Source organism: Oryctolagus cuniculus, chromosome 2, assembly GCF_964237555.1.
Source record: "Oryctolagus cuniculus chromosome 2, mOryCun1.1, whole genome shotgun sequence".
In the NCBI taxonomy this organism is placed as follows: domain Eukaryota; kingdom Metazoa; phylum Chordata; class Mammalia; order Lagomorpha; family Leporidae; genus Oryctolagus; species Oryctolagus cuniculus.
In genome coordinates, this window is record NC_091433.1 from 132,756,724 (window position 1) to 132,767,073 (window position 10,350).

General features: G+C 45.3%; 1 protein-coding gene across 2 annotated transcripts in view; it reads right to left on the bottom strand.

The window, feature by feature from the left end:
• MXD1 (MAX dimerization protein 1) overlaps positions 1-10,122 on the bottom strand; it is a 31,852-nt gene extending 21,730 nt beyond the window's left edge. Inside the window, exons 1-3 of one of the 2 annotated variants that reach the window (XM_051842827.2) lie at positions 9,500-10,122; positions 7,979-8,078; positions 2,196-2,225 (exon numbers count right to left, since the gene is read on the bottom strand). In XM_051842827.2, coding sequence (XP_051698787.1) covers positions 2,196-2,225; positions 7,979-8,055 — 107 coding nt within the window. In that variant the 5' untranslated portion in view covers positions 8,056-8,078; positions 9,500-10,122. Of the gene's footprint in view, positions 1-2,195; positions 2,226-7,978; positions 8,079-8,817; positions 9,143-9,499 lie in introns of those variants that run through there. The other variant, XM_002709818.5, reaches the window with a different exon arrangement.
• Positions 10,123-10,350: the final 228 nt, after the last annotated feature.

Sequence of the window (10,350 nt, forward strand, 5' to 3'; positions counted from 1 at the left end):
ACATGGGTGCTGGTTCAAGTCCCGGCTGCTCCATTTCTGATCAAGCTCTCTGCTATGGCCTGGGAAAGCAGTGGAAAATGGCCCAAGTCCTTGGGCCCCTGCACCCACATGGGAGATCTGAAAGAAGCTCCTGGCTCCCGGCTTTGGATCAGCACAGCTCTGGCTGTTGTGGTCAAATGGGGAGTGAACCAACAGATGGAAGATCTCTCTCTCTCTCTGCCTCTCCTTCTCTCTCTGTGTAATTCTGACTTTAAAATAAATAAATAAATAAATAAATAAATAAATAAATAAATAAATCTTTAAAAAAAATGCTCTGAATTACAATGTAGTCAGCTGGGGCTTGTGGTGTAGCAGGTAAAGTCGCCGCCTGCGATGTCAGCATCCCATATGGGTGCCATTTTGTGTCCTGACTGCTCCACTTTCAATCTGGCTCCCTGTTAATGGCCTTAGAAAAGCAGAAGATGGCCCAGGTCCTCGGGCCCTGCATCCATCTGGGAGACCCAGAAGAAGCTCCTGGCTTCAGCCAGGCCCAGCCCTGGCCATTGCAGCCATCTGGGGCATGAAGCAGCATAAGGAAGAGCTCTTTCTCTCTCTCTGTCTCTCCCTCTTTCTGTAACTCTGACTTTCAAATAAATAAATAAATAAATCTTTTTTTAAAAATGTGGTCCGTCACAATCACAGGGGTTAACATGGAAGAAGGAGAAATGGGAAGAAAGAGCACTTGTGCAGTGAGGCACACTCACCATCACACGCACATATGCAGCTCCACAGTGGAGCAAAGTTAACGCTCATTCACCCTCCTCCAGGATTCCACCTGCTTGGTAAGGGTCTGGTCTGCCCTTTCGCTGATGAAGCATAAACATTCGCATCCTGACTCTGAGACTGGGGCTCCTTTAATCAAGGAGGGCTTGCAGGAAATATCCACATATTATTTACAGAGCCATCATTACTTGTTCTTCACTCAGGGCGCTGAGAAAGCCACTCAATTTGAATAGGTGGCCCGCATTTCAAATTGATGGGAGCTCAGAGACCACAATGAGGCTTGCTCAGTGGTTTTCAGCCCTGGCTGCACATGAGGATCACCTGGAGAGCTTTTGAAGCCTACTAGTGCAGCGTCTCAACCCAAAGCAATTAAATCAGAACGGCTAAGGGTAAGATTCACACACTGGATTTCTCTTTCTTTTTAAAGCTCCATTAAAGAATTGTTTAATTGATTTTCAGCATGATGAAAGCAAGTGATTATGTATATTTTTTAAAAAGATCTTTACCATAAATAGAAGATTTCCTTTCAAATATACCATAGAGATGATGGCTTTGTCTAGTTAAGATTGGCAAAATGTTGGTAAATATTGATGCTGGGTGATGGATGCACAGGAATTGATTATATTATCTGCCTTACTTTCATATTTTTAAAATTTTGTATAAGAAAAATTTTTATTTAACGAAATCAGCAGAATTAAACATTTGCTCCTTGTGTACCAAAATACATACAAGTATACACGTAAAATGTATTTAACATAAAATATTTTTACAACAAAGTAAAAACTTTGCAAGCAATTCTAATGCACAACCAGAAATGAGAACCACTAAGCTACATCATCAAAAGAAGGGCAATTTGATCTGGAAAACAAAGATCAAAATAAGCAACAAGAAGCAATCTAGGGAAGAGAGATTCAGCTCAGCCTTGTGGCAAGATGAAGCCCAGTGAAGCTGGTGGCCTCCTCTAGTCAGTCACCATCTCTGGTTTCTGGCATACACATCTGACCTAATTTTGAGACTCTTCATTCAGAAGCAAATACACACACACACACACACACACACACGTATGTCTATGTACACACCTCTGTATGTGTATACATTATTTAAGACAGCACTGCCAATTTTATTCTGTGGCATGTAATTTTTCCAAAACAGCATTTATGGAAGCGTTGCCTATGACCTAAAACACTTCGGTCTGTGGAACAGTCCCACAAAAGCATTCCTCAGGAGTGGGCTGGAGGGTGAGGGCTGGATGTGTGGTTTTGGAACTGGCAAATTCTTCATCTACCTAAGGAAATTTGGAGCCATGCTGCTTAGAGGGCTCTAACACCTGGTATGACCAGGGGGAAGGGTCCAAAAGAATGAATAAGCCTCCACTTAACTAACAGGGAATGCATCAGAACACCCCACGCTCCACCTCCAAAACCCCGACTCACCTATTCTTCTCCATTTCATTGTGAGTTGACCTGAAAGAGGAAACAATAAGAAAAGAGTAAGATTCTCATGAAAGAGCTATTTCAACACCAACACGATTATTTTAACTTCATTCTCTCCAAAACTGGTAGAAGATGAAGAAAGGGAGAAAAATTCACTGGGCTCCACTAAAGAAATTAGTCCATTGGAGGAGTGATATCAATATAAATATCTAAAATAGAGTTCAGAGAGAAGTGACAAACTAAGAGACATGCATTCCCTAGTGAAAAAGTAATCCTTTTTAAGAAAGGAAATAAAGGGTCTATTTATACGAAGAGAGAAACAGCTGCACCACACAATGTGAATTTGGGTTATATAATACCACAAATCTTTCTTCAGGCTAAGAGTAGAACAGTAGAGGTGGCACCCTTACCCCATCCCCTGCAGTTTTTCCCCAGGGGTAGCCTACACCAGAATTTTACGTTGACTATATGGATACAGTTTTAAACAGTAAAACAACCTCCCTCCAGTTTTCAACTCCCTGAAGTAACTGTATTATTAAATACAATCTCCCGAAACATGCTACTGTTGAGTAGCTACCACATGATTTTAGGAAGGGGTTTCCAACACTGAGCTCAAAAAATAGAGGATAGGCTGGTTAAAGGAGACATTAGGATGAGAGCTGAAGTCCACCTTTGCCAATGATTAGAAGAAATATATATATATAATTTATACAAATATATATTTGTGTATTTATATAAATACATTTATATAAATTAAATATATATTTACCATCCTGACTTTGGTTAACTCCTCTGTAAAATGGGAATAAAAATAATTGCCAACAGTCTACTGAACAAGTATGGATCAATGAAGTAACAACTATAAAAGTGATTAGAGAGCCCAGGATGCAAGGTGTGGTGGATATGAAATCACATCATTAGTATGTTTATAGCCGACCTTGAAGATAAGGTCTGGTCTAAGACTTCATGGACAGGTTTCCACAAAGTCACCAGAAGCCAGTCAATGTGGCCCCTTTAGCAACCCTCTTACATCACTCCTCCCTGTCAAGTTATAAACATAAGGAATCTTCTAGCTGAATATAATGGAGCTGAATTCTGACCTTTCTTATGGAAATGCTCTGGAATTTAACCAGTTCAGGAATTCACTCTCTGACTCAGGACATGAATTCTATAGGGCCATAATTGGTACCTTACTGGTCGGAGAAGATAAAGTCTCACAGCAGTCACATCAGGGGACACCACCACCAAGTTCACTCACACCAGAGGCCAGGGATGGGGTGCATGTGTGTGCATACACATGTGTATATATACATATGTGTGAAGTGTGGTCTAAAAATGAAACCCTGCATTAAATATCTCCTCCATAAGGCGCTTGGGAAATCAATTTTTATTCAGAAGTACCAACAAAGGATAAAATAATGATAGTATTTATGATAGTATTTTAGAGTCTGTGTTTCCTAGGGAAATTTCATGTGGACCTCAAAGTTGGATAACATAAAAACTTTGAATTGATTTGCTTGGCTATCCCAAGTGTATGTTCTTCTGTTGCATTTCCTTCCATTGTCAGCAACATACCATAATTAACAAGAACTGAAAACCTTTGGTTTTAAAGCACGTGGCATTTTAGCTTTAACTGGGAATAGTAAGTTCAAAGTCTGAGAGATTTTTTAAGTGGATGAAAGTATACAACAACAGCTGCTCGAGATTTCCCTACAGAATGGCAGACAAGAACCATTTCAAGTAGGTCAAAGACAGGAAGGTAAATAGGTTGACAAGGCAGTAGAAAAATAACAACCCATAGGGAACTCTTACCAAAACTGTCTTGATTCTTTGAAGAGAAACAGATAGGCTGATAGACATATTAACATATATTTGTATAAAATTTGAAAGCCCTAAGATAGATTTCTTAATAAACTCCATAGGAAACATAACTCCTTTCAAACTTTAATCGGAGTTTTAGATTCTATACATTTCACTTCATCACTTAAAGAGTGTTGAACACATGGCACTTTTTAAAGGGGGACTTAAACGTAATGCTGAAGTGCATTAGGCTTACTGAGACTAAGTTAGTCATTAAAAACAAAAAAGTAGATCTTTCAAAAGTAACCAGTTCAGAGATCTCCTCAAATGATGGGCAAACATTTATATATTTAAATAAAACATTATAAAAATGCATAGACAGCTTAAATCATAGATATTTTCCATATGATTATTGAGGATTTGATAACTCAAATCACCGATAGAGGACAAATTTCAACATTTAAAAACATACTCTAGGGGCTGGTGCTGTATAGTATAGCAGGTAAAACAGCCACCTGCCGTGCTGGCATCCCAAACGAGCGCAGGTTCGAGACCCAGTTGCTCTACTTCAGATCCGGCTGTTATGGCCTGGGAAATCAGTGGAAGATGAACCAAGTCTTGGGCCCCCATGGGAGACCCAGAAGAGGCTCTTGGTTCCTTGGTTCCTTGTTTAGGATAGGCCCAGGTGCCGGCACTGTGGCACAGTGGGTTAAAGCCCTGGCCTGAAACAAAGGCATCCCATATGGGCGCCGGGTTCTAGTCCCAGCTACTCCTCTTCTGATCCAGCTCTCTGCTAGGGCCTGGGAAAGCAGTAGAAGATGGCCCAAGTCCTTGGGCCCTTGCACCCGTGTGGGAGACCCAGAAGAAGCTCCTGGCTCCTGGCTTCGGATCGGCGCAGCTCCGACCATTGCAGACATCTGGGGAGTGAACTAGTGGATGGAAGATCTCTTTCTCTGTCTCTACCTCTCTCTGTAACTCTTTCAAATAAATAAAATAAATCTTAAAAAAAAAAAAAAAAGGATAGGCCCAGCTCCAGCCATTAAGGCTATTTAGGAAGTGAACCAAGTTGTTGTTGTTGGTGGTGTCTCTCTCTGCCTTTGCCTCTTTGTAACTGACTTTCAAATAAATAACTCTTAAAAAAAAAAAAAATACACACACTCTAAGGGACCTACACTGTGGCTCAGTGGGTTAAAGCTGCAGCCTGCAGCACCAGCATTCCTTACTGGTGCCAGTTCAAAAACCAGCTACTCCACTTTTGATCCAGCTCCCTACTAATGTATCTGGGAAAGCAGCAGAGGATGGCCCAAGTCCTTGGGCTCCTGTACCCACACGGGAGACCTAGCAGAAGCTCCTAGCTTTGGCCTTGGCCCAGCCACGGTTGTGCAGCCATTTGGGGAGTGAGCCAACAGATGGAAGATCCTCTCTCTCTCTCTGTCTCTCCTTCTCTCTCTCTAACTCTGCCTCTCAAATAAATAAATAAATTTCTTTTAAAAAATACTCTGATAAAAAGACAAAAAAATACTCTGATAAAAAGCCAAACTGAGTGTACCTGAGAAATGGGAAAAGTCAGGCTACAAGGATTCCCCATGTCAGGTCGCTATACAGATACCGTCTGAAAGAACTGGGTGGCAAGTCTTCAACTTCCTCTTTCATATGAGTGCCAAGGCCTGCTTCACTAATTTAACAAAACACACCTTTCAAGGTTCCAGACTTCAATTCTAAATAGTCAGTAACTGATTTCAAACATCAGTAGGAAGGACAACATGATTCCATCTTACTGTGTTATCCAGTAAATTTTTGGATGATTCAAAAAAAAAAAAGTCAATATTCACACTTTCATTTTTTGCTGTTGGTTTCAACAAGCAGCTTTTAAATAAGCTGGACTTTCCATTCCTAAGAAGTCTGATATGTGGCTACCTCCTATTTTTTAGGAATAGTACTCCCCCAGGGTACAAGCAAACAGCACGATGTTTCAACCTGAATGAACAAAAATAAACTGTTTTTTCCAAGGGTTATTGTAAACTAGCAATAATCTATCTCAGCCCTCTCCTCAGTCAAAATTCTGACAACACATGGCCTCAAACCTAAGACTGATTTCAAGTCAAGAGGTCAAAACACTCTCTCTGCTGAGACAGCCTGCTCCTCAGATAAGAGCACTCTGACAGGTCATCAGGAAATGACGATACTTAAATAAAACTACCTCCTCTTGCTCATATGTTTGCTTGGTGCCATCTCCATGTTTAATCATGGTCCCTCAGAAATCCTTCCACCAGTGAATATTTTACACCATTCATGATTACTCCAGTATATGGACAACTGGGAGAACCTCCTGTCTTTGACCAAATTCATTAACCAAACAAAGCTTTTCCAAAAATTAGGATTTGCAGCCATTTCTCCTGGAATAATGCTGGTTATTAAAGAGAAGAATGAGAAAAAACTCATTTCTTGGCTTGAAATTCTCAACTATCATTTTTTTTCCTAGTTACCTTTTGGGATCAAGCCATTTTTCCTCAATACCATCTCCTTTTCCTCTCCTCACCATTCAACATTGCTCCCTCCCAACCTTCCTGTGAAACTTGGAAGAAAATTAAGTGTTAACGTATTAAGCTTCAACTAATAATGTAGACAACTCCTCTTAACTCATGAGTGGACAAGAATAAAAGCAAAAATGGACTCCACTTTTTCCAAAAAGTAAATGGAAAGCCCTCAAATTTCTTCCAAATCTTTTAAAATTAATACTGCAACAGAATGCAACACAGCTTAACTGCTTTTATCCCACTGCACAACATGGGTCGGTATCAGCACCCTTCTTAAAGGACCTTAGTATCCACACACAGAACCACTGGCGACCACTTTGAGGTAATGGACGATGGGAGGACAAGGACAATCCACCAGGTAGCTAACAGGTTCATCCTCCATGTGCCTTCTTATCCCACAGCACAGCACAAGTGTGCTGCTCCCATCCAGCTCTAAGGACAATGGGGGAACAAAGGACAGAGGAGGCAGCAGCAACAGTGAGTTTCAGGCCTAAGTGGGAGCTGCCTGGCGTTGAGTGGTCTGTGTGAAAGCCACCAGGGCTGCCCAAATAGCAGGGAGTTGTTCACGAGGGGGAGGGAGGGATAAGGACTCTAAATCAGTGATGAAATGTCAATGATTTCAATTTACTGGCTTGAGGGGTATAATTGAATGGATCCAATAAAACAGGTTTCCTAGCCAACTAATATTTTAAAGGCAAAGAGGGGGGAAAAGGGCAGTAACATTGATGGGCTATTTATATGTACTAGGAAACAGGCTTAGGACTTTAATATGCGATTTCACTAACCACTAACCAGATCATCTCCAGCGACATTCACAGCTTTTAAAAACTAAAAGACGATCCAGGAGGCTAACATGACAAAGTGGCAGCATATTATCACCGTAATATTATATGTTCCTCCATCACCAGAGGTAGGTTTTAACCACAATCATGCCTCTTTGCCATTATAAACAGACGTGACAAATTAAATTACCAATCCACTGTAAATAATTTACATGTCAAATATAAAGTCCTACCACCTATGCCAAGCCAGATCCTTAAATCTGTTGATAAAATCTTCACCACGTAAAGGAATAATATCCAGCATTCTGAATTATAGAAAGCATACCCTGAACCTGCAACTTCTGATGGCAAAATACTGAACCTATTGCTAATCTCACTTGTGGTTTCCACAGGTTTTTGTTCCAAACGGGAAGAAAAGCAAAATTAAATTTTAAAAAAGTTTGTAAAGAAATGAAAAACAATTTCTATTTTTCTTTCCTTTTCAGTTCTCTCAACTCAAACCGAAGAGCTGCTTCCTCCAGTGGCTTAAGCCCATGTGTGCATTACTGAATCCTGATCACCACTTAATGTATTTACAGGGTTAGACACAACACACAAGTTACATTCTGCAGTTTGTATCCCCTACAGTAGAATCTACAAGAAAGAGAAATATTTACCAAATTACCTGCTACTGCTGCTGTTCTTCTTGGATTTGTTCCTCCTTTTTAAGGCATCTCTGTCCTTGTTATTGTATGGTAACATGGAGGCATAACCATGCTCAGCTTCTGGAAAACCGGAGGATCCAGTTAATGAATGAGCCCAGAACATTTAATACTCGCTCCCCTCCACAGTGTTTCCTTGTCCATTTATTTATTTATCTTTAAAAGAATATTGTGGAAATTATTCAACGGAGCAAGGTGGAATTCTGAGAACAATGATTTTTTCTTTAATTGTGTGAGTGTCCTCAGTTCGGAGCAGGTGTAAGGAGGATTCCAGCTGCTCATTGTTGAGAAAGACACACGGCAAGTGGCTAAGCTCACGGAGCCGGGGATTCCCACTGGCCACGACCAGCAGGTTGGTGTCGGCGAAGTGGGACCAGCCTCAGGCGGAGGTGCGGGACCGGCACCGCGAGCCCGGGGACAGGGGCGCCCTGCTCCCTGGCCTGGGAGACGGGGCGCCGACCCTCTTGGGGGACCTGCCGGGACCAGCCCAGGTGAAGTAAACCAGAGGACACCGGCTGAGGGGGCCGCGGGCATCCCACCCGCGCTGAGGTGCGGCGGGGGCAGCGCTCGGGACCCCGGCGGGCAGCAGCCCCCTTTCCACCCCCATTCATTGCTTTTGGGGGGGCAGCGGCGACCTCTCTTGGAGTCGCGAGTGGAGAGAGCCAGAGGGGTTGGGAGCGCTCGCGGTCGCGCTCTCCGCTCCTCCAACCACCTCCGGAGCGGCCGGGCGCCCGACCCCGCGGCCAAGCTCCTCAGGGCCCCCGGCCCCGGCTCAGTCTGGACCCCTCCCGTCCCCGTGCACCTCTCTCTCGCCGCTCCAGATAGTCGGCCGCCTCCAGCAGCATCTGGATGTTCATCCGAACCGCCGCCGCCATTCTGCACCGGGGGCCGGAGCCACGGGACCAACCCCCACTGCCCACGGGCTCGCCGCCGCCGCCGCCGGACACCCGCGCCCCGCTATGGACCCCGCAGAGCAGGGCTGAAGGAGCCTCTCTGGCGACCACGCTCGCCGGGAGGGGGAGGGGGTCAGTGAGCTGGGCACCACCGACACCGTGACAGAACCCTGACAGAGCAGCAGCCGCCACCGCCGCGGAGTGTTTATCCCCGACTCACCATCCCCCCGCCCCCAGCCCCTTCTCTTGACAGGCCCGCTTCGGCTGCTTCCCTCATTGGACACTCCAAAGACTGCCCCGCCCCTACACTCGTGCGATTGGGGAAGGGCTTCACGGCCCCGCCCCCCAAAGTCCGCTCCTCTCGCTGGTTGGCCGCTCTTGACAAGAACCGGGCACCACCCCCTCTCTCCAATTGGTGACAGGATTCGCAACTCCGCCTCGTGCCCCTTCCTTGTTTTCCATTGGTTCTATACCGACAACCGGGCCCCCTTTTGCTTTGTTAGTATTGGCCAAGAGCTGTAAAAAGCAAGCCTCTTCGCCTGTCTCCCATTGGTGCAGCCTTCGGACACCTCCCAGCTACGATGATGTCACCTTTCTCCAGGCCCGGCGAGCCCTGAGTGGCCGACGGTCAGCAGCCCGGCTGCACATCCCCAGGTCTGGCATTGGCTGGGAGGGCCGGCCGGGAGCCGGGCGGCCCTGACTCACCGGCCGCCGCCGTGCTCGGTTCTGCCCGGCCCCGCCTCGGACCTGTTGCCTAGATCTGTCTCCGGGGAAAACTTCCGGGACCTGCCGGGCGTCCCTCGAATGGAAGGCTGGCACTTCGCGTCGCCTGGGCTCTCTGTCCTTTGGGGTTCGGGGCCGGAGCCCTGGGCCTGGTGGCCGAAGTCTGGGAGGTTCCGGGTTCCCCTAGACAGGGATCCAGCGGCCGAGGACCCTGCTGTGAATCCTGCGGAAGGAAGAGCGGCGCCGGCGGCTCAGCGGGTGGCCGGCCCGTGGGCGCCACGTGGCTGTGGGCAGGAGGGGAGAGCGCGCTGGGGCGGGCGCGCAGCGTGGCGCTCCTCTCCAGAGGCGCCTTTTCCATCCCGGGAAGCGCGTTATGAGTGGGTTTCAAAAGCTCAGGAACTCCCTGGACCTACAGATAACGCGGAAGCCCCAGGATTCTTTGACCCAAATCTCTTATAGAGTCTTTTCTCTCAATTTCAGATGAAAACGTTAAAAAGAATACTGCCTTTTCAAGACGGCTACAAAGGGTGTGGGGTGGTGCCAATATAAATGCTTAACAGAATATTACACATTAAGAACTAAAAAGCTTAAGGATCGCTCTGTAAACCCATCAAGAATTCTGAAATGAAAGCTAGCTAGAGACCCAGGTTACATTAACATACTGATATCTCCAATTTAAAAAGTGGAAATAACGCTTTTGGCAAGCTGAGGATCCCCAA